The sequence below is a fragment of the Otolemur garnettii genome, unplaced genomic scaffold (assembly GCF_000181295.1).
Source record: "Otolemur garnettii isolate 467f Iridium unplaced genomic scaffold, OtoGar3 scaffold00001, whole genome shotgun sequence".
NCBI classification, from domain to species: domain Eukaryota; kingdom Metazoa; phylum Chordata; class Mammalia; order Primates; family Galagidae; genus Otolemur; species Otolemur garnettii.
The window spans coordinates 51,173,443-51,192,596 of record NW_003852396.1 but is presented as its reverse complement, the minus strand read 5'-3'; the positions used below and the strand labels follow the sequence as shown (position 1 = coordinate 51,192,596).

General features: G+C 37.2%; 1 protein-coding gene across 1 annotated transcript; it reads left to right on the top strand.

Moving 5' to 3' along the window:
• Positions 1–9,725: 9,725 nt before the first annotated feature.
• On the top strand, positions 9,726–16,810 carry SVIP (small VCP interacting protein). Its single transcript, XM_012801779.2, has 4 exons — positions 9,726–9,892; positions 11,893–11,943; positions 12,783–12,896; positions 16,616–16,810. Exons 1-4 carry the CDS (start codon positions 9,839–9,841, stop codon positions 16,628–16,630), a joined length of 234 nt encoding a protein of 77 aa, XP_012657233.1. The 5' UTR covers positions 9,726–9,838; the 3' UTR covers positions 16,631–16,810.
• The last annotated feature ends 2,344 nt before the right edge of the window (positions 16,811–19,154 follow it).

Sequence of the window (19,154 nt, the reverse complement as noted above, 5' to 3'; positions counted from 1 at the left end):
TAGTTTCTAACAGACACATGGAATTATTGCAATTATTTTCTAAATTAAAGAATTATGGGCATAATGGAAGGGTACATGGCACCCTTCCTGGGTTTAGGACACTACCACAGGGTCTCTTCCTAACAAATGTGAACATTGTAATGTAATTGTTTGTACCTTCACATCAATCTGAAATTACAAAGTAAAAAAATAAAGAATTGTAATCTATTGATTTAACATAAATACTATGTATGGTGACTGACAGGTATTCTTGCAAATGTAATTTAAAATGTGCTACGAGGAGTTCTTCTACTGGATGTAGTGGAAGAGCCAGCATTATACTCTCAGAGTTAGCAACTAGAAAATAGGACAAAATATTAAAAATAATGGCTTTTCGGAAATTGAACAAAAGTCAATGACTCTTGAGATAACAAAAAAAAACAAGATGAGTCCTGTAATTATTAAGGGTGTGTGTAGGAGCACTACAGAACATGGTGCAGGGAAGGGGATCAGAAGTAGAGCACAGCAATTTTCCTGAGTTGAAAATGAGTTGATTAACAGGAATAAAAATTCAGGAAATATGGTATCTGGAAATTATAGGCAAGGGTTCCAGGTAAGGAACTATTCAAAGAACTTTGTATATCTGCATATTGGTTGCACTGAGTCTTTGCTGAATGGGAAACTGCATATCCACAGGGTGGAACTCAGCAAGGTCAAAACTTTTTACTCTGTTTGGCTTCTCCACAACGCCAGGTAGTGAGGGATCAGTCAGCTATAAACTGAACAATCCTCCATTTCACACTTGCAAAATAGGTAGGCGTTGACCAGGCACCATGGAAAGTCCTTGTTTATGAAACAAGGAAAGAGACACCAGAAGGGTCAGGTTAACAACGATAGAACCTAACAGTAATAGAACTAAATTATCTCTAGAACACAGTGTGACTGTAGGCCTGGCATAAGGATGCTTAAAAGTAAGTTTGAAATAATTGGAATTGCCTGCAAATAATTTCCCACCAGAACAAAGGCCAACGCTTTTAAGAAAGACTAAAAAATTCACATCCTTGACATGTATAATGTCTAGTCTCCAATAAGATGCAGGTGTGCTAAAAATAGGAAGGTACAGGGCAAAACTGGGGGCAAACCAAGGCAGTAGAAAGAGAGCAATTAGAAAAAGTAAGTGGAACATACAAATATGTGAACTGTGAATATTTTAAGAAAAACATGAACATAAGGAAAGAAATAAAATTAAAATGAAGTAAATGGAACTTTTAGAACTGAAAAATATCTGAAATTCAAAAATTCACTAAATGAGATTGATAGCCTATTAAATGCAAAAAAGGGAATCAACTTAAATTGAGGATATCATGGATATGTTCATAAAAAGAATCTGAACTGAAGCAAAAAGAAGGTTGGAAAAATAATTAGTGCCTCATGGATCCCTGAGACCATATCAAGTGGTCTAACATTTGAATAATTGTGCTAGGATGGAGGAAAATGGGAATGAAGAAAAAAAAAGGTCAATACTTTTCCAAATTTGATGAAAACTAAACCCACAGATCTGAAAGCTTAAAGAATATCAAGCAAAATATACACCAAACCTTCCCAAATTTCCTCATAATCAAATTTTTGAAGAAAGAAAACAAAAGGAGCACGGGGAGGGGGCCACAATAAATGTGGAGAAACAAAGAGAAAGCCACAAACCTCACTGGACATTAGAAGCCATAAAACAGTGAATATACATCAACAACTCCAAGGAGTTTTAAGGAATAAAAAAACTGGGGGGAATAAGACAAAAACAGGCAACGTAAATGTTATGTGAAGCAAAAGTATCTTTCAAAACTGAAGGAAAAAGGTCAGTTTTATTCAAAAATACCATGAAAAGAATGATACAAAGTATGTTCTTTGACCACAACGCCAATAATGAAGAAACATGAGGAAAATTGCTAACATCCGAAAATTAAACAAAGATGTAAATAATGCAAAGAAGCAATTGTAATGGAAATCACAGAATATTTTGTAATGAATAAAAATGCAGGACAGATGACATTTTTTATTTGTGAATAAAGTGCTTACAGAAAAACGTATAGCTCTTCCTGATGAGAAAAAAACCTACAATCAATCTTTTCTTATATATTATGAAACCAGGAAAAGAGCAGATTAACCCCAAGTAAATACAAGAAAGGAACTATGAAAATAGGACTAGAAATAATGGAACATAATAATTACAAGAGGGACTTTACCCAACAAATGCAATCAGTGCAACCTAATTCTCTGTCCCCTCGATGAATCCCAAACATTAAAGAAAAAGACAAAAACAGAAAAGAAATTAGGAATTAGAAACAAACACCAGAAAAAAATAAATGAAAGTTTAAATTGTATTGTTAAATATTAATTTAGTAAACTTTATTAAGATATATTTATTAGAATGATCAAAAATGAAAGAAACCATACAAATAGCCATTAGCTATTTAAAGAGGGGATTAAAGTAGAACATCTCTATATGTAAGAAGTTAAAATTGAAAATCTTTCTGTAAGGGATTGTCCAGCCCTCGATGGGTACGCTAGTGATTTCTATCAAAGATTTAGGAAACAAATTTTAAACCAATCTCACATGAACTTTTTCATAAAATAGAGGAAGAAGGAATGTCTCCTAACTCATCTCACAAAGATGTTTTAAAATGTGTTTGAGATTTGTTTTAATAAGGTATGCTAGTACATACAAACATGAAAACATGGTGAAGAAAGAGGTTTTATTATAAACACAGTATCCAAGAACCAGGGGGCATGTCATACCCCACAGGGAGGCAAAGAAGCAAGATGATCAGGTAGGAAGAGAGATTTAAAGGAAAGAGAGAGAAAGAGAGAACTTCATTAAGGTTTTCCTGGGAAGGAATGGGAGAGCAAGGTAAGGAAGCCAAAGACCTTTAGGATTGAATAGTTTGAGTAATTTCAGTGTGCTCTGGGCTATAACTTGTCCCTAGTTGTCAACTACCTACCCCGGGGTGATTAGGCCAGAAAGTGTGTCTGGGTACAGGAACTTGAAAAAAGGAAGTGAGTGAGAGGACAGGCTGAGTGTTTGGTCTGCATATCAAAGGTTTGCCCTCTGGGTAGGGTGACCAGATTCTAACATCTGTAAGGGGGGACAACATGGGGGGGATGTGGAGCAGGGGTGGAATGAGGGTGGGCAGGGGACCGCGCTGGGCAGGGCCTGACAACAAGGTAATCTTTGATAAGCAGTTCTCCATAATCACTTCTTAGCAATTATTTATTACAGTTTAACATTATAAAATTAACACAAATAATATAAAACTCATAATATAAAATATTCTGGCGAAATAGCCATATGGCAGCCAAAAACCATATATTCCCTTCTTGTTCTCCAGCCTGTTTGTGCATTCTTTCCAAAAATCGGGACTTTTTTAAAATGCTGCCAGAGGCGGGACAAATTGTTGAAAAGTGGGACTGTCCCGCCAAAATCAGGACATCTGGTCACCCTACCTCTGGGCAAATTGTTTACTATCTCTAGGAATTTACTAATGGTGGAATAGGTAATTCCTCCCTGGGTCTACAAAATCCTAGAATACAGAAAACACACATTGTATAAGTGTTAAAATTACATATCTTATACATGTATCAACATATAACCCTCTATCCTATAAATATATACAATAATTATGTGTCAGCTAAAAATCAAATTTAAAAAAAAAACACACACACACACACCCCCCACAGATTCTAGCAGAAAATCCTGGCCATACTCACACTTTAAACAAGACCTGAGTAGTTACAGCCATCTGAGTGGTTATAGAAACTCATGGTCTGTAATACTTCAATGACGTATTATATCACACTATTGAAAACTAAAAATGATTAGCAAGTCCTAACAGTTGATTGAATAAGTAATGGCTGATCTTAAAGGGAAGAAATTATAGAAAGTAAGAAAATAGAACTTATACAGAAGCCAGCATCAACCTGATATCAAAAACCAGGTGAAAACATTACAAACTCATGACCTTATGAAAGAGACTCGATTTCATCTTGAGAATACATATTAACAAACTGAATTTAGCAATACGTAAAAATCATAATACACATGACTAAGTAGGGATTATCCCAGTGATGCAGAATCAGTTTGACATTCTGAAATCAGTAATTGCAGAAGAAGCATTTCAAAAGATTCTTGGTAGAAAATAATTTCAAGTAGAATGGAGTTTCCTCAACGTAGTAATGGGCATCTCAATCTATAAAACATCTGCTACTAACATCATAGTTAATGTTTAAAGTTTTAATATATTTTTTCCAAGATTGAGACTGCTCTTATATCTTCCATTCAACACTGTACTAGGTACCAACCTAGTAGGTCGGATAAAGCATTAACAGTAGATAAGAGGCACGGGCATGGAAAAGGAAGTGTCTCTGTTTGGCAGACAGAGACTCATCTATAATGTGCTAATAAATCCTGAGAAATCTACAAAACTAATACAACCAATACACATTTAACAAGGTTAAGGGATTTTAGATACTGTACTAGTAAAAGTCAGAAATAGGAATGGGGGGAAACATGGTACACATTAGACTAAATTCAATGACATAAGTGCAAGACCTGTTCATTAAAAGTGACACAATTTAACTGAGGGAACGAAGGCCTAAGTACATTGATATGGCTAATACATTCTCAAAACCTTGATCTATGGGTTCAATGCAATCCCAATCAAAATCCTTGCAGGCTTTAGGGGAGTGCATGTGTAGGGGTTTGTGTGTGTGTGTATGGGTGTGTGTGTTGTGTGGAAATTGAAAAGGCTATTCTTAAATTTATACAGACACGCAAAAGTCCTAGAAGAGCTAAAACAATTTTGTAAAAGAACCAAACTGAAGGACAGATGTATCTACTTCAAACCGTAGCTTATCCAGTGGTTCTCAACCTTCCTAATGCTGCGATCCTTTAATACAGTTCCTCATGTTGTGGTGACCCCCAACCATAAAATTGTTTTCGTTGCTACTTGTAGCAACTGTATTTAAGGGTCACGGCATTAGGAAGGTGGAGAACCACTGGCTGATACGATGGTTTAGGCAGTGTGGTAATGGTGTAAGAATAAACAGGAAGTAATTCAGGCACACTGACAGTCTAGAAATAGCCCCGTGTGTATTTGGCAAATTTATTTTCAAGCAAAGATGACAAAATTAGTTGATGGAGGAAAGGACGGTTGTTTTAAAAAAGCACACTTTAACAACTGATTATCCTTTCAGAAAAATATGACCATTAAACTTTACTTCACCACCTAAACAGAAGTTAACTTAAAATAGCTGATAGACCCTTTTTTAGAAATATGCAATTCTATAGCTATATTCATAAACATATGATAATGCAATTCTAAAAATCCATGGATAAAACATTTGATTTTTTTTAACTTAAAACTTATTCAAAAGTAACCATTAACAAAATGAAGAAAAGTCAAATACCGGGAGAAAATATTTACAATATCCATACCTGGCAAAGAACCTGCATCCAGAAAGTATTTTAAAAGTTAGCACTAAATCAAGGGGTATAAAAAACAAATTAATGAATAAAACAGTTGAAATAACAAGAGATATACAAATGGCAATTAGTACACGAAAATGTTGGAAGTACAAATTAATAGCACTATACAGCCATCTGAGTTGGTAAAATTAAAGACTAACCATACCAAGTGCTGGCTAGGATGAGAAACTATGGGTACTGTCTAGTTTCTGATGTGAATGGAAACAGGACAGGCCCTATAATTTTAAAAGAATCCAGAACTGTTGTTCATACATGTGAAATATGACTCAGTTATACTACTCTTGAGCATTCCATCAAGAGGTATAAAAGAAACTTGTTGACACAAATAATTGCATAAAACTATTTTAGAGCATTGTTTATAATACAGCCTGAAAATGAAAACAGTCCATGCGTCAGTACATTAGGTAGACTGACGTTTAAAATGTCTATTAAAATGGAATATTATTTTAAAAAAATCTATACAATACCATTGATGAATTTCAAAAATGTATATAGAAAGACAGGAACTAGATTAAAAGTACATATAATTCTATTTATATAATCGCTACAAAAATAGTGAATCTGTAGGAATAGGAAGCAAACCAGCATTTGTCTTGGGCTAGGGTGGAATTGGAGGTTGTAGGTTGTTGAGAAAGTGACACAAGGAACGAAGAAAGAGTGACCTAAGGTAAGCTTTGGGGGAAATAAAAAATATTTTGCCTTCTTATGGTGCATACATGAGTACGTACAATCATTAGAAGCAGAAGTAATGTCAGAGAAAGTCAACACCTGATAGAGTTAAAGGGAAGAGAAGAACTTAACTCAAGACTATTGTAACAGGGGAGAAGGGGAAGATTTTATTTCACTGAAATAGAAGGCAGGAGAGATTTTAAGCACTGAGAAGACCTAGTGGGAAAGTGCAGTAAGATATTAGGGGAGGAGGTTGGCCAATATTATTGACCCTCTGGATTTGCTGATTGGTGCTTAGGAAAGTTAGGCTCCTAAGTGCTCAGGATGCTATCTTTCTTAACTACTGCATTTCAAAGAGATGACACCCAGGTCCTGGAGAAGGATACTTACAGGGTTGTAAAACTGGTAAATGACTAGGGGAAGATTTTGAATTTAAAATTGCTAGTGTTACAAATAGGTGGTCTAAAAAGAGGAAGGTCAGAGGCCAATATTTAGGAAGAACCTCATCTAAAGTTGTCAAGCTAAGGAAAACATCAGGGTGATAGGGCTCAGAAAAACAGTGCCCCCAAATGAAGGCCTGGGCAGCAAAGGTTCTCTGATGTTCTCCTGCCCTCTTGCTTCTCAACCCCATTCTTCTCTAACTCTAGCCATAAAAATTAGAACCCCTTTCCCCCAAAGTGGATCATGATGAATTTCCCCTTTACCTCTCAAAGCCAGTCACAAAACTTAAATTATTCTTTGCAAAAACTGACCATAAAGTAATTATCTGATCTTCCTTGTTTGACTGTAGGCTATAAGACCTCTTTTCTAGAAAGGGCACTGCCCCATACCCAGAAGGAAGGAATGCACACTCAGAAGCCAAGAATAATCTAAGCAGGTGGGCCTTGCTGGGTTTTCCCCGTTGGTTGGGTTTTATCCGGTCATAGTTCTACATGACTGTCTGTACTTTGTTGAACCTAAGCATAAAAATAGACAACATCCCCTGTTTCTTTGGGACCTTCATTCTGAAGACTCTCGTTTGCGCATGTGAGATGATTTATAAATGAGGTACAATAAAAGCTTAACAACAATGCATAATAATAAAACGGAACAATGATAACAGTGTGGTACCATTACTACTCTTGCACACTGGGGCCATTATTAAGTCAAATAGGGTTACTTGGAGACAAGCACTGTGATACTGTGACAGACAATCTCTGATAACAGAAGTGGCTTCTAAGAGGATAACAGGTGGGTAGCTTACACAGTGTCCATACGCTGGGCAAAGGGAAGAGCCACATGTTGGATGAGATAAAACAGGACTGTGCGAGATTTTTATCAGCTACTCTGAAAGATGTGCAACTTAAAAGACTCATGAATTGTTTATTTCTGGAAATGTCCACTTAATATTTTGATCTGCAGTTGGATCATAGGTAACTGAAACTGTGGAAAGCGACAACCATGGATGAAGGGCCTGCCATACACCTAACAAGGATGTGTTGTATTTTTTATCTCAGTAAAATTTCTTTAAGAATAAAAGCACAATAAAATGTCAGTACAGATCTATTAGAATGACTAAAATTTGCAAAAATGGAAAATACTAAGTTTGACAGTAACGTGGTATAAACTCAGATACCTCATAGGTTTGTAAAATACATTCCAAACCTGCATTTTCCTAAGACTAATCAAAATATATGTCCACATACAGACTTATACAAGAACATATATTCATAATGGCAAAATAATTGGAAACAACCCAAATACCTGTTAATAGGAAAATGAATAAACAGACCATAGGAAGTGTTGGGAAATAATTAAATCATGAAAACCATATTAATAATAGTTTAAAAAATCTTCAGCGATGCAGAAAACCTCCCCACAAAGGCAGAAGACACATAGTTTTATTTTTAAATAAGCATTAAACTGTAATTTGTATCAGTGGTAATCTGCTAAAGAGATTGCAGTGAAAAAGAAATCTCATTACTTTATACGTATAGCCTAGAAGATATAATTCACCAACACATGTTAATTGTCTTTAGGTAAAGGAGAGAATAAAATTTTAGACAAGCAGAAAGCTACAGCCTAGAGCCATAGATTTTCACGGAAACAGGGGACAGGTCCCACTCTTCTGGATATTTCCACTTCTAAGAGAAGGCTACTTAGCCCTCAAAAGATATTCTGAGGGTATAAAACTGACAAGAGGCTTATTTAGGCTTTAAAAATATTTTCATACATCTCAATGAGACAGATAGCACTTACAATTTGAAGTTTTCTAAACCCAGTGCTAAAAAAAAAAGGTAGATAGAGAAAATTTACTTTTCTTTATAGATTTGTATTTACCCTTACAAAGGTCCACAAAATGGAATAACACTCAGGGTTAAGGAAGTATCCACCTTTTTATACAACAACATGCAAGAATCTCAAATCTATTGTCCCATACACAGAATTTATATACGGTATACGCCATTGTGAAACTTCTTAAACATTACAGTGACATTAAACAGAGTGGTTTCCTCATCACAGTATGAAACAGAGTATTGAATGGGAGTGGGTATACGAGAAGTTTTATGGTGATGGAAATTCTGCACAGCTTAAGACAGTAAATTTAAAATTAGTGCGTATTGTATGTAAACCACACATCTATTACAAAGTAACCTGTGAAAACATACATCAAAATTTTAACAGTCGATTCTGAGATGTTAACTGTCACTTTAAATCCTGCCTCTTTGTAATGTTTGAAAATTTTCCAACAAGCAGGAATAACTAATAGAACATACACACACACACAAATTGAAGTGTTTGTAAGGAGAAGAGATCAGTAACTTCAGCAGAACCTGTGGTTTACTAGAAATAAATCTCCCACCCCATATTTACTAAATCAGGAAGTGAATTTTAACCAGATGTGTAGGTAACACTTACTAAAATTTGAGAAATATTTCATTAAAATATTTTCGGACAGACAGAATTTTATTATTGGTTTTGGAGGAGAAGTGAATCCCAAATACCAGAAACCAGAGGAAAAATCAACCCATGTGACTGGGTTCAAAAACATAATGATGGGTTTGACGTTCTTCCCTCTCACCTCTGACGCTTATTACTGAGCGTCTCTGAGAAGGCAGCAAAGTGTGCCCACGTTAATTTGGCTTTAATTCTTGAATGCTAGAGTCTCATTTTACAAAAGAGGTAGCATCAACTTTCCAGAGTTCTGTACTCGTTTATAAATGGCCAGGCAAGGTTAGCAGGGAAGAGCTGCGCGAACCGCGGCCAAGCTTTTCCATCCCTTCCCCGCGCGCTGCCAGCAGCAGGTGCACCAGGCGGCTCTGGGCATTGGTCACGGCCGGCGCTCGCGGGGCGGGGCCAGGCGGGGCCCCGGCGGTGGAGCCTTTGAGGGAGTGGATTGGGGCCTGGCCCCGGGGAGGGGGCGGGGCCAAGCTGCGGCGACACAGTGGAGTCGCCCGAAGCGGGGGCGTTACCGCAGAGAGGCGGATCCGGGGGCAGGGCAGGGTAGGGGCGGGGAGTACGCGTGGAGGCGGGGTGGGGTGGGGCGGGGCCGCTCTGCGAGGCCGGGCGGGGCGGGGCGAGCGTGGAAGCCCGGGGACGCGAGTCCCACCGCGCAGTTAGCGCCGCCTGGTTTAGGGCGGACCGGGTTAGAGACCTTCTGGAGTCGTCCTTATGGGGATGTGTTTTCCTTGCCCAGGAGAGTCCGCGCCTCCGACGCCGGACCTGGTGAGTGGACCCGCTTCTCCGCGTCCTCTGGGCCGCGCCTCGCGCACCTGTTCCCTCGAGGACGCGCCCGGAGGCCCCGGGCGGGCCGTTGGCCCCTGTGGCGCGGGCCTCAGAGCCCGCAGGTGCCACCCTGGCCGCGGGGACTCGTGGCCGAGAGCGGGTGGTCGTTGGCGTCCTGCCAGGCCGTTGCCTCGGTGTAGGTCTGTGGATTTTTGCAACAAAACAATTATCCAAAGGCGGATCTAGCGTCTTTTTACCTTTCGCTGACTTTAGCAAAATTGGAAATTCGTAGGACACTGGCGTACGCAGACAGTGCCCTATCGGATATTCTTGCAGATACGTAGATGGAGAGAACGGTGCCAAAAAGAAATTTCTCTTTTTCCGTGAACTGTGAAGTGTTTAATATTCTAGAAGATGTGCATTTTCATGTGTCTGTACCAGCTGTTTAAGGTGCTGCATGAAGGCGCTTATACTCCTGAGCTTTATTGGACATCCTATTAATTAATGATTTCTCTTTAATGGTCATCTCATTCTTCTGTTTACATCTTTAAAAAGATGAGTGTTTTGAGTGCAGACTAAAATTGGTAAAGCTGCTGTATTTAACAAGTAAAAATACTGGGCACCCAGTTAAATTTGAATTTCACATAAACAAGGGATACTTTTTAAATCTGCTTTGTGCAGTCAAATATTTAGCATATGTTTATACTAAAATTATTCGTCTATCTGAAGGTCAAATTTAAGTAGGCGGTGTATTCATGTATACTCTTTTGTAGCTTTATGTTAACTTTATCTTTACATTCGTACTCTTTACAGGAAGTTAATGCAGAAAAACTAAGTTCCTCCCCTATCTAGCTTAAAATCAGTTGAAGAAAATGGGGTTATTTAAGGAAGTACGTCAACTTTTCAGCCGTTAGAGGATAGGTACTGAAAATTACCTGGAACTTGATGTGGGGGAAGTTCGATTTCTCTTTGTTGCGGCTGTTGCTTTTAAATTGTGTTTATTTTATTTATCTGACTGTTTTAGAATGTCTCAGGTTTTTTTAAGCGCTTGCCCCCTCCCCGTGCTAAAGGCTTTTCCCTTGATAACCCCTAACCACGTGGCTCACTGCTTGGGTGTCACTTATCAGTAAAGTTTTTTTCCTGACCACCCTAAATAAAATATAACCTCCACTATAGCAACCTCCCACCCCCCACTACTTATCTACCTAGTCTATTTCCCCAAGGCTTTTCTACCCTCCACAGACATCTATTTGAGTGTCTTTGTCTCTGTACTCTTGAAAATTAAGTTTCATGTGACTGGCGACAGTTGTGCCTGGTTTTTTCACAGCTGTATTCCCAGCATCTAAAGAAGTTCCTGAAGCATATTGGTGCTCTCTAAGTATTTGTCCAATGAATGAATGTAGGTATTGTGGTATGGAAAACACAGAAATCATTAATGTCAGCCTCAAGAAAATGCTACTTAACGTCTTACCTATTTTGTAATTAAGTAGCACATAGCAAGGAAATATATTCACTGTTTCCCATCGTGGAAAAGTGCTTCATAAATTCAATCCAATCCTTCCTGTGATGTATGAGATTAGCCCACTGAGTTCATGTCCTCTCCTGAAAACAGCAACTTGTTTCAGTCTCCTTTTCAACTGAAAGTACCAAAGCATGTATTTCCCTCATGGTATTTTTAAACATCAGTGGTTTTATTATACCTTGACCAGCTTGCTAGCCTTATTTTTTGTGTAAAAGGCAAGTGGAAAATTTAAAGAAAGGTTATTGCTTTTATTTACCTTAGCTTGTGCTGATTTGAGGTTATACTGATTAGGAAAATGAAATTCAGAAATTTGAGTATTTTATGAATGTTCTGAAGTGGCATTCTTTGTGGGACATTTTAGGCCAGTACTAAATATTTTTGTAAAATGTTACAGCACCTATAAAATACAGATGCATAATTCATCCATGATGATCTTTGGTTTTATTTTTAAAACATATTTTTTACACATTTCTCTTAGGAAGAGAAGAGAGCAAAGCTTGCAGAGGCTGCAGAGAGAAGACAAAAGGAGGTGAGATTAGAAATTAAATTCTGCGGCTCGGCGCCTGTGGCTCAAGCGGCTAAGGCGCCAGCCACATACACCTAAGGTGGCGGGTTCGAATCCCCGGTCCGGGCCCGCCAAAACAACAATGATGGCTGCAACCAAAAAATGGCCAGGCGTTGTGGCGGGCGCCTGTAGTCCCAGCCACTTGGGAGGCTGAGGCAGGAGACTCGCTTGAGCCCAGGAGTTGGAGGTTGCTGTGAGCGTGATGCCATGGCACTCTACCCAGGGGGATAGCTTGAGGCTCCGTCTCAAAAAAAAAAAAAAAAAAAAAAGAAATAAAATTCTGCCTACTTAGATACTTGTTAGTACTTCATTCTCTATAGATCTGTATTGCTAGTGTGTTCTCTAATGGAAATAGGGTCCCATAGTGTATCCATTTATATGGAAAGCTAATCATTTACAAAATGACTTCCATGTTTTTTTAAAGCATGTGAATATATTTACATTATTTAATATATAAAAATTAACTTATATCTTCTGTAGGCTGAGAACGTCCTTTAATAGCATTCTTCCATGAGATAAAATGGACGTGTCTTATACAATACTGTCACATGTGCAACAAGTTTAGGGGGACATTTCAAATGATTGCAAAATACCCAATGAAGAAATGGCAGTATGTTTTATGTAAGGCTGTTTTATGTAGAAATATTCTAATTCTTTATTACCAAAAATAAACTAAAACAGTAACCGTCTCCCCCCCCCCAAATAAAACAAAACTGAAAAGCAAAAAGCAAATGAAAAAACATGGTTTGCCTAGTGGGTACTGATGTTGTTGTTTTCTATACTCTTTATGAAATTTTTGGAAGGCTGCATCTCGGGGAATTTTGGATGCTCAATCTGTGGAAGAAAAAAGAAAGAAAAAGGAAAAATTAGAAAAGCAAATTGCTGCATCTGGTCCTCCGCCAGAAGGTGGACTTAGGGTAAGAATTAAAATTTACTTAACATGTAAATTTAATTTAAATTGTTTAAAACTTTAGGAATCCACTCCATGAGTTCCCTTTGAAATACGTCTTGAAGTAATTTAAAAACATGAATGGTATATAAATTGGTGGTGTCAGTTTATTGGAATCGGTTTGCTTTCGTTTTTCAAAATGTAAATAATATAATTTTTCTGATTGTATGAACATCATATTTTAATACTTCTATACTTAATAGTAATCTTAAATATGTCAAAAACTCAAGCAAAAGGAAGTGTAAAAAAGGTAAAAATCATCCAAATTGAGTGTCATTTTGGCAAACATTATTTCTAATCTCCATTTGCACATCAGTCTTAGTAAAGTGGATTACAGGATACATTCTGGTTTTATGGCCTAAATTTCTTTACTCATTGATTTGGGATCTTTGATCTTTCCATCATCACTCATTATCATAATTACATAAATATGAATTTGGACCATAGAGTGTACAGGTGGGGTGTAGAGTCTTTATCTTTCCATGGTCACTCACTATCATAATTATGTAAATATGAATTTGGACCACAGAATATACAGGTGTGGGTGTAGAGCAGTGGTTCTCAACCTTCCTGATGCTGCGACCCTTTAATACAGTTCCTCATGTTGGGGTGACCCCCAACCATATAATTATTTTTGTTGCTACTTCATACCTGTAATTTTGCTACTGTTATGAATCGTAATGTAAATATCTGATATACAGGATGTATTTAGGTGACCCCTGTGAAAGGGTCATTCGATCCTCAAAGGGGTAGCGACCCACAGGTTGAGAACCGCTGGTGTAGAGTATCTTTCCATTGTCACTCACTGTCATAATGACGTGAATGTTAAATTGGCTCATAGGACCCATAGTTGTGCATGTGACACATGTAACTCCCAGTGGATCACAGAGTTAAGACACTCATAACAGAATGGTAGACAAGTTAAGCCAGGTTTCCGAACTTTGGACTATTTATAGTCTAGCAGGTCAATAAAGGATTTATTTTACCTAATAAAACCTAGATCATGGTTCAGATATTTAGATTTTATTTTTGGCTCATTTTTTCTTTTTAACTTTTATGGATGCATTGCTAGTTGTATATCTTTATAGGGTAGATGGAATGTTTTGATACAGGCACACAATGTGAATTAATCAAAACACAGTAATCGGGGTGTGCATTTTCTCAGGCATTTAATGTTTCTTTGTGTTAGGAACATTTATCCTTGGTCCATTTTTAAAGAAAATGCTTAAGTATATTTATAGAAGGGCCAATGTCCTTAGTTTCAGTCATTTATTTTTAATTTGTCGATGACTTAGGAGCACTTTTTAGCTGACTGCCTTTTCAATTAAGTTTTTTTTTTTTGCTCCAAAAGCACATACTATACTAACACACATACACTAACAAACCCAGGTATAGCTACTCTAATTTATGAGGCAGGCAGCCCAGAAGTGTCCTAAGCAAAGTTGATAAGAGTTATCTGACTGTGTTTTACCATTACAATTTACTTCATTTGATGAATGGAACTCTTTTTTTTAAATATGGTTTTTATTTATGGTGAACTTTTAACAATGTAGAAAATAATTGGTTTCAATAGGAAGGTAAATACCTGTGATCATTTTGGTTTTTCTTTTTTTTTTTTTTTTTTAATAAACCCATGATGGAACACTCTAAATCAGGCATACTCAAACTACGGCCCATGGGCCACATGCAGGCCGCCTAGGACATTTATCTGGCCTGCTGGGTGTTTTTGCACCCTCTGCCTGTCCTGCTTAGCAGCCGACTCATCCTGGGGCCCACAGTCTAGCCCTCCAGTGGTCTGAGGGACAGTGAACTGGCCCCCTGTTTTAAAAGTTTGAGGACCCCTGCTCTAGATTTAGTGTAAATTAAATAGGTTTTAGGTACTTTCAAATCTTTACCAGAAATATAGATTCTTTCTTTCAATGTTTTCTTAAGATAACGATCTGTGTCACCAGGTGTACTTCCTATAGGAATCTTAAATACTATAAAAATTAAACTATGGGACTGGAGATGATGTTGAGGTCTGTAGCATAGTAGAAGAAGAGGTCCTGAGTAAGGAGGTCACACAGGAGGGGACTTTAATCAGCATTTAGTTAAAAACAGATACTTATTTTACATGTTCTAACCTAATAAATTTAATATCAGCTTTTAAACTCTGAGAAAGAAATGGGCTTTCTTAATTAAATTTGAACCTTCTATACTCTAAAGCCTATAGATTAAAAAATTAGGCCTTTTATTCCTTCTGATCTCCCTCAAAAGAGCTCAGAATGAATAACAATCCCAATATTAGGTTTAGTTCCTTTTTGCCTTTGGGTACTGTTCTTGTAAGAAATCTTTCCAGCTGCCTTAATAAAAATGACCCTCAGGGCCATGACACTGGGTAGTGGCCAGGGGATTTTCTCAGGAAGATTGGCTCCCTCTCATACCCCCACCGTGTGGCCATTTTTCTTTAGAATATTCCTAATCACCTCCACCACCACCACTCTGGCTTCAAGGGCCATGCTCCTTTCTCCTGGACCATATGCACAGACATTGGGAGTTCAAAAAGAAAAAAGTGAAAATTGGTGGTTCAGGGATAACAAAAGGGAAACTATAAATCAGAATTAACTTAATCCTTGAAGCCTCTTCTCACAGGGTCCTTTAAAAAGCTGCTATCTGGCCCATTCCCTGGCCTGATCTAAAAAATAGCTAGATTCTTCCTAACTAGATTCCATAATATGAGGAAAACATTTTTTTTCCCTGTAAGTCTTCCACGTATTCATCTCCTGACCAGCTCTGTTTCCAGGATGATTGGCGTAAGAGGAATTTCACTCTTGTGTTAAGAAGTCAATGTGATGACTGATGACTGATGACTGTGTCAGGAGCAGAGTACTATCAGTACAGGACATAGCAATACAGAAGTGGTGGGCAGACCTCTGGGGTGGTGGCTCTCCACCTTAGCTGTGTGCCGAGTCTTTGGCAAAGTTTTCAGAAAAGACTGATCAGTGGGCCCCATTTCATACCGATCAAGTCTCTGAAAGTGCAATTTGGCCATCAGAACTTTTGAAACCTCACCAAGGTAATCTAATTTGATCGCGCATCCTTGCTGTCATGTTTTTAACACCAGTCACAGAGATATGTTATAGAAAATACAGTCTGGTGACTTAAAAAAAAGTTTAAAATTTCTAAATTGTATATTATAACTGTATCCCCTTCTAGAAAGTAAAAAGAACAAGAAGTAAAGCTTGCATACAGAAAAGCAAGTTTATTATAGTTACCCCCTAATTTTCAAAACTGATTTAAAATACAGATTTTTAAAGAACATGTAACACTCACTGATATTCCTTGAATACACTAGGAAAAGACTACGCAAGAACCATTGAATATCTCTGCCCCTACCCAGTGACTCTTTCAGAACTTCCCATGAAGTTCTTCCCTTTTCTCAACCCAAGCAAGGAAAATAAGCTTGCCAAGCAGTTATTTAATAATTTCTGCCATTTTCCAAACAAAAATGTGTTTAATTTTTATTTTTTGGTAAACGGTCATCTTATTTCAGACTTTTGACTGTAATATAAAATTTTAAGTTAATAGCTGATATTCGCAAAAATTATGTTGCATTTCTATAATCTTTTTGTCTGTTTTTTAACTGGGATATTGTCATATACCTTTCAACGAAATTTGCATTTCTGTCTATATTTTTATTTTTTCTAGTGGACGGTATCATAAAGCATGAGTGGAAGAGTCAGTGCCAATAACTGTTTAATATCTGCAATCAAGTGGACTTCCTCAGTTTATTCCCTTTCTTTGGATAAATAAAGATTCAGACTTTTTAATATTATTGTCCTGACATGCAGTGCTACATAGATATTGAAAATATTGAAAAAGCATTTATTTTTTAAACTTAAAAATGACCACAACTTTCATTAAGTGTTTATGTTCCCACATCTGCTCTTCTATAGTTAGTGGATAATTTGCCTTTTATTTTTTTTTTTTTAGTAGTTAAAAATGAACCTAAATAGTGAATGCATATGCATTGCATGCAAAAATTCTGTATTTGTCTCTCTTATTAAATTTTGCTATTACATCTCCTTCCTTTAGAACATGATCTAACTACTTCTTGTGCAACTTCATCTGATGAGTGTTTTTATTTCAAACACTGTATGGGAAACTTTTGATTCAACTTGTTGAGGTTAGTGCCTTTAAACTGATCATCAGGGAAAATCTTAAATATTTGAACGGCTTATGTGAAGGAACCCTGTACATTCTTGTAGGTTAGTAGTATTTTCAAGCAAACGCTCGATTTCTTCTAATTTATTTCCTATTACTATAGCTTTATAGTAAATTAACTTATTGTGTTTTACATGACAATAAAGTTTTTTGTTTGCTGAATTTAAGATTATATATTATGATACCATGAGAGGGCAGTGATGTGCTACTGCATAATACCACATTCAGCTCTATAATGATCTTGGTGATAATGGAATGAGTTAAACTAATAATCTGGATGGTTTATATGAACGGCAACATATTTGTCCAAATTTTGTAAGTATTGTTTCTCTTTTGTATTTATTAAAGAATGATCATAAGACTTACACAGATGTGAAATTGCTGAAGAAAATATGAAATGTATGTCATAGAAATACATGTATTTGAAAAGTTCTACTTTAAACATAAAGACATATGGATTCCAAGATAACTCTGTACAATGCAGTCATACTAATTAGATTTTCCTTCATTAGGAACATGAGTTTTATGGACTTTTATCTTCTGTCTTTTTTTAATGCATAATAATGCCAAAATGTAAGAATTGTTATTAGCTAGTAAAGTTGCTAACGTTTTTTTAAGAACAAGGCCACATTCTAAGCCAGGCATCCTCAAAGTACGGCCTGTGGGCCACATGCAGCCCTCCTAGGACATTTTTCCGGCCCACTGGGTATTTTTGACACCACTGCCTGTCCTGCTTAGCAGCCGAATCGTCCCGGGGCCCGCAGTCCGGCCCTCCAACCATCTGAGGGACAATGAACTGGCCCCTGATTTAAAAAGTTTGAGGACCCCTGTTAGCTCTAAATTAGAATTTGCTGATACTAAGTGCTAATAGACAACGCAAATGAAGTAGACCAGCGCCAACTCACTAGCGTAACACAAAAGAAACTGAGCCAGTGTCTCACCTGTCCTTCCCTCAAGACTTACTTTATATTGCAGTATGTCATAGATGTTAGTTGTAAAGGGTTTGAATTATGTAAAATAGATGTCTTGACTTCTCATGGTAAAATAGTTTCTCTGCTTTGGAATGAAGTGTTCTGTGAATATCCAGACCAGTCAGGGGTCAGTCGACAGGCTCAGTTTTCTTTATCCTTGACAGCATTAGTGCTATTGCGTTCCTAAAGATAGTGAAATCATTGAATTGTATTTTAGAACTAAAATTTTTTATTTCCATTAAAATGTTGAATCTTTAAAGGCAACAAGGAAAAAGGGGATCATTCATAGCTGAACGGATACCGAACCGGAGCGTATCATCCCAAAATTTCACAAATCCTTCCTCCTGTTTCACTGCAGCAAGAACAATTTTCTCTTTATGTTAAGGAATTAGAATTTGGGTGGTTGTGAACAAAATATTCACTTCCAGAGGATGATACCTTAACAGCAGTTTATCCCCCAATACTGTGTTTATCTACTGTAGAAAAATCAGTGATATGGAGATATATTGCTTTGGGAAAAATGGGATATTCTCCCCCTTCCAGCCATGGCCTGCCTCCAAGGCTGTGGTTGGGTTTTCTCAAAACCACTTGAGTTGTAGTGGTGCAGGGTGATACCTAGATGTTAGGAACATGGTTAGGAGAGGGAAGAGAGAAGGGCTGCCTGGATGCCTGCAAAGATAGCAAACGAATACTAATAAATAATATGCATACTCTCAGACATTATGAAGTTACAGATCAGTTCCTCTGAAAACCTTAAATAGGAGCCAATTTCCCATGATTCATAATTTAAATAGTATTATTTTTCTGCTTAATATGCTACTGAAGTCCTCCAGCCAAGTTACTAAGCTATTCCTGAAACATAAAATGAATGTTTGTAACTGTCTTGTTAAGATGTCAAATGCTTAAACTACTGCTTCATATTGATGATTTCACTGTTGTTATAACTGATAACTAAAAGCTATTTCACACAGCCCCATTGTGACATGATGCATGGTTTTTAAACACCTATATGTAATTCTGTTGTCCCTTCCTTTTTTTGTAATGTAATAGTT

Bases quoted from the DNA above. Each gene is read 5' to 3' on its own strand.
- SVIP (XM_012801779.2), top strand. From the start codon at position 9,839: ATGGGGATGTGTTTTCCTTGCCCAGGAGAGTCCGCGCCTCCGACGCCG. The intron at 9,893-11,892 runs GTGAGTGGACCC...CATTTCTCTTAG, and splicing joins CGCCTCCGACGCCGGACCTG to GAAGAGAAGAGAGCAAAGCT. The intron at 11,944-12,782 runs GTGAGATTAGAA...AATTTTTGGAAG, and splicing joins CAGAGAGAAGACAAAAGGAG to GCTGCATCTCGGGGAATTTT.